This window comes from Triplophysa rosa, linkage group LG22, assembly GCF_024868665.1.
Source record: "Triplophysa rosa linkage group LG22, Trosa_1v2, whole genome shotgun sequence".
Lineage (NCBI taxonomy): Eukaryota > Metazoa > Chordata > Actinopteri > Cypriniformes > Nemacheilidae > Triplophysa > Triplophysa rosa.
Window position 1 is genome coordinate 3,690,665 of NC_079911.1, and position 5,370 is coordinate 3,696,034.

Genomic DNA, 5,370 nt, shown 5'->3' on the forward strand with positions numbered 1-5,370 from the left:
TTTTTATTCACAATTTGTACAGTGTCCCAACTTTTTTGGAATCGGGTTTGTACATATATATACATACATACATATACATACATACATACATATATATATATATATATATAAAACAGTAGTTTTTGAGATGGCTCTTTTGCAAAAATGAATTAACCAAAACTGGAAAAATGGCTCTTTGGTTAAAAAAGGTTCCCGACCCCTGGCCTAGCTAATGAATATTAAAAATGGTCCTTATTTAAATGTGGTCCCTATAAAAGCATGCACAATTTGTATGACCAGTTTTACTACAAATACCACGGTTAAATTATGATTACTATAGTAAGGCTATTGTTCATTTTGTGGTCACAAAGGTTATACCACAAATAGTTCCTGTAAAAACCATGCCCCAACAACATTATTTAATGGTTTAATAGCACAAGACTAAAAACGCATAAAAAAGTATATAACCACTCCTAAAAGTGGTTCTAGTTAATCTAGTGGATCTAGTTAATCACGGTGGTGAGCTTGTAAGTGGGCCAAGAGCATAGCAGTAACTTGCGCGTTTCATGTGCGCTTAAACTGGAGACCTGCTTATTGTCTGTTAACGTGAAACGCGAATACAGGTTAAAAAGGAATCATGCATTTTAAACAAATAATGGCAAGGCCACGTCTTAATAAATTGGGCCTATATTAAAAAACTAATAAATGACCAACTAAACGGCAACGCAGACATTGGCATACGCGTTGACATGCGTTCATATGCTTTAAAACGTAAAGCTCAAACGCTAAAAACGTACAATTGCACATAAAAGGGGGGAAGAAGTGTTGATTAATAAGGTTACCAACATGAATAGTGTTTGATTAAAGGAGGATTGCTGTACACATTGGCAAAGGCCTATAGACACGCTGTCAATGAGCGGTCAACAAACCATTAAATTAAATCCATTTCCTACTGAAAATGAAGATAATATAGCATACACTAATACTAATTTTACCAGTGAAAGAAAGAATTGAGCAGCGTAATTTAAGACGTGAAATTTAAATTCTCTAATAAAAGACATCAACAGTCAAAGAACGCGGCATTGTGCAATATTATCTTTCCATGGCAACCACTGTTACCATCGTATTGAACACTCACCACGGGAAAATCCACACAGCTGAAGACATACTGGCAAACAGAGAATCCACAAAATAGACGTGACCATTTCGCATTAGAGCTGATGGCTGTGATGTCTGTCTGTGGCCTCGTCCCTGATATTGTAGCACAGCCGTGTGTCTCCGTAGGACAAATAGAATGCAGCCTGGTCTGCGGGCTTTTATCTCATTTAGACAGTTCCTTAGTCAGCCTCTCCACGCAAACGAACGAGTTACGGAACCGCAATCCATGTCCTAATATAATGATAGCGTTAACCTGCAGCGAATAACCGCGCCGCTGCCGAACACAGGCGCTTTCTCCTTCAACATGTCATTTACACAGTGTGTTAACCCTTTCTTCACCACAACTGCCTTACACACGTTTGTGCATTGTCTATGTGAAATATATGAGAAATAAATCAATCCCTTACTTCAACAATTGTTCTGATTTAAAAAATAATAATAATTACAGGTACATTTTTACGAAAAAAGTTATTATTCTATTAATTAAAATATAATTTTTTAGCCTATGGGTTATTACAATTTGTGTTGGTTTTGCTTTTATACAGTTATAATAAAAACGGCATGTACGTACATTGTTTTTCTAGTTAAGACTTACCAAGCTTCGCTTCATAAATAAACCTAAATATTAAAAATAAATCTTTATAAATAACCCTAAAGAATAACTGTGTAATACAGTGCTCCATAAACTGCACCCAGCATTACCCTTTGACAGATATACTGCACATTTAAATAAAACAATCTTCAAAAATGTCCACTGCATTCCGAATAAAAACATCAGAAACTGTGCATCAAACATCTGAAAACAGCAGTGATGGAAGAGTTTTTTATTTTTAAAAACAGTGTCATGGCTCCGCCTCTATTAGTCATGTTTTTCTTGGTCCTGTGGCAGAGCAATGGCAAAGCCTTTGATTTTGTGTGGAGAGAAACATATTATTTTCCTTTTGACAATAATATGCGTTCTCTCCAGTGTCTCGTCATTGGCCCCGCCCCTCTCGTTTCCTGTATTGTTTCCCGGTTGTGTTTCATTACCCTCACCTGCCCTGTGTTATTATCCCTCGTTTGTGTTCCCTTCAAATAGTCCTCATGTTTCATTGTCCTGTGTTCGGTCATTGTGTGTGCTATGTGCCTTGTGCTGTACAGTAGTCTTGTTATTAGTCCAGCGTCAACCGTCTTTGCCCGTTCTTGTTCCCGTCTCTTGCTTCCTGTTGTGCTGTCCCGTCGGTCTCAGTAAGTGTTCAGTTTAGTTAACCGTGTCAAGTGTTGTTTATTTAGTTTAGTGTTCCTGTTTAGTCTGTGTTATTATGTTCCCCGTGTCACTGTGTTTTACCCCCTCGTCGGTCTTTGTTTTGTATTTCTGTCTGTTATGTCTTAATGTAGACAAGACGCTGGAGACTGTAAATCCTTTCAGTAACTTTATTCACTCACTAACACATACAGGATAACATGCAGGCACATGCCCAGTATCTCTACCACTTCTTCTCTCTCTCTCTGCATCTCTATGCAACTCGAGTAGATCGAGTGCCACCTAGCGGTACATTGATGTGACAACACCACACTGTCATTAAGTCTTTTTGTTAACCCCGTCATTGCGGCTGCCTGCGCTTGGGTTCTTCTTCCCCTGTAATCCGTGACAAACAGTATAACTTGAACAAAAGATGATCTGGGTCAGAAGTTAAATGTACGTTGATCTGTAATTCAGGAAAAAAGAGTGTTCTCAGTGTACTGATGAGTGTCAGTAGAGGGCACTATTGCTCCGGAAATGGGGTGGTTATGGTCTAATAAAGAAGCACGCACACGGCGTGTATACGGATGGCATTAGCGTCTGTTGTCTTTTATAAGGACAAATGATACATGGTACCAGGAGAAATTAGCTACAACCTTACAAAATGAGTGTTAACAGCCTCCGACAGCCAGACGAGCTGAATTTAAGCGGAAATTATCCATGCTAATTGGAAATCCTTCAAGCAAAGCGTTGAGCTATACCTGCTAGCGACGGACCTGGTGGACGGTGATGACCGCCGGAAGATTGCACTGCTTCTTACTGTGGCGGGCCGATCCGCGATAGATGTCTTCAACACATTTCGGTTTTCTGAGGAAGAAAAAGATAAGTACGATGTTGTTATGGCAAGGTTTGAGGACTATTGTACACCAAGGAAGAATGAAACATACGAGCGCTATGTTTTTCATAATCGGATGCAGAAAGAAGGAGAGACGATTGAACAATATGTGACTGAGTTACGTCTGAAAAGTCAGTCGTGCAACTTTGAGAGCTTATCGGATTCGATGATCAGGGATCAAATAGTCATTGTCATTCGAGATAAAAGAATAAGATGACAGTTACTCGGAGAGCCTGATCTGACTTTGGAGAAAGCGATACGCATCAGCCAGGCGTCGGACAGAGCGAACGTGCAGCTTAAATCTTTTGATGCAGAAAGTGAGCCTGCAGCAACAATGGATACAGTGCATGAACGAGTAAAGAGGACTGTCAAAGAAATACAAGGCAAACCAAAAAACAAAGATAATAAAGACTGTAGCAGGTGTGGTACCAAACATGCGCCCCAGAAATGCCCAGCTTATGGCAAAGATTGTCGCAAGTGTGGTGGAAAAAGCCACTATGCGAGATGCTGCATGACAAAAAAGAAAGTCAGAGTTGTAGAAAGAACCAGTGATATCAGTGAGGACGAGCAGTTCTTCGTGAAAACAGTAATGGAGGAAATAAGCACCAAGGACGAGTGGACTGCACAATTAGATGTCAGCGGAGTGACTATACCCTTCAAACTGGACACTGGTGCACAGGTGAACCTGTTGCCGATTAAAGATTTCCACAGACTGAAGGACAAGCCTAAAGTGCATAACAGAAAAATAAGCATACGGACTTATAATGATGAGCCAATTCCCACGAAAGGAGTATGTCGGATTACACTGACAGCAAAAACAGGTCAGACGGTAAATGTAATGTTTGTACTGGTAGAGGGTAACAGACAGCCTATTCTTGGGCTGAAGGCTTGTGAAACTTTGGGTCTCATTAAGAGAGTTCATATGATTAACAGCCAAAAGGTTACACACAGTGATGCGGGTGACAAACAAACAGAACAAGTGACTTGTGTAAAAAACATATTTCAACAGTACCAAGATGTGTTCGAGGGTGTGGGCTGTTTACCAGGCAAACACAAAATACAGCTAAAAGAAAACCCTGAAGAGGTAATACACCCAGCCCGGAAAGTTCCCGTAGCACTTAAAGAAAGACTAAGATCGGAATTAAAATCCTTGATGGAAAAGGGCATAGTCAGAAAAATAGAGGAACCAACAGAATGGGTTAATTCCCTGGTAATAGTGGGAAAAAAATGGGGATCTAAGACTTTGCATAGACCCGCAAGATTTAAACAAGTGGATTAAAAGAGAACACTATAAATTGCCAACAAATACCGACATCACGAGCATGATGGCAGGTGCATGTTATTTCTCAAAAATGGATGCATCAACAGGCTTCTATCAGATTGCCCTTGAAGAAGAGAGTGCTAAACTGTGTACTTTCAATACGCCCTTTGGGCGGCACTGTTTCCTTCACTTACCTTTCGGAATCTGTTCAGCACCAGAGGTGTTCCACAGGACAGTGCAACAGCTGTTCGAGGGAATGGAAGGAGTGGGAGTCTTCCTAGATGACATAATAGTATGGGGAAAAACACAAGAAGAACACAACAAAAGACTTGATGAGGTGTTGAAACAAGCAAAGAGGAAAGGACTGAAAATGAACAGACAAAAGTGTGAGTTTGATGTGACTGAAATCACTTACCTGGGTGATAAGCTGTCTGCGGCAGGAATACAACCTGATCCAGAGAAAACGCGAGCTGTAGTTGACATGCCAGAGCCCAGGGACAAAAAAGATTTACAACGAGCGTTGGGGTTAGTCAATTACATGAGCAAATTCATACCCAACCTATCTACAAACACCAAAGCACTTAGAAGTTTGCTGGAAAAAAAAACAGTGAATGGCAGTGGCAGCACCAGCATGAAGAAGAATGGGAAATGCTTAAGAATAGCCTGATTAAAGATCCTGTGCTCAAATTTTTCGATCCAGAGAAACCAGTCAAAGTGTCAACCCACGCATCCAAAGACAGACTTGGAGCGGTTCTACTCCAGAAAAAAGATTTGCAGTGGTTTCCTGTAGCGTACGAGTCACGCACAATGACAGCAGCAGAAAGGAACTACGCACAGATAGAGAAAGAGACACTA

The 5,370-nt window shown here is 40.5% G+C and overlaps 1 protein-coding gene across 4 annotated transcripts in view; it reads right to left on the bottom strand.

The window, feature by feature from the left end:
• Positions 1 to 1,467, bottom strand: part of vldlr (very low density lipoprotein receptor) — a 129,509-nt gene extending 128,042 nt beyond the window's left edge. For all 4 annotated transcript variants that reach the window (XM_057321869.1, XM_057321868.1, XM_057321867.1 and 1 more), the window contains exon 1: positions 1,118 to 1,467. In XM_057321869.1, coding sequence (XP_057177852.1) covers positions 1,118 to 1,184 — 67 coding nt within the window. In that variant the 5' untranslated portion in view covers positions 1,185 to 1,467. The remainder of the gene's footprint in view (positions 1 to 1,117) is intronic.
• Positions 1,468 to 5,370: the final 3,903 nt, after the last annotated feature.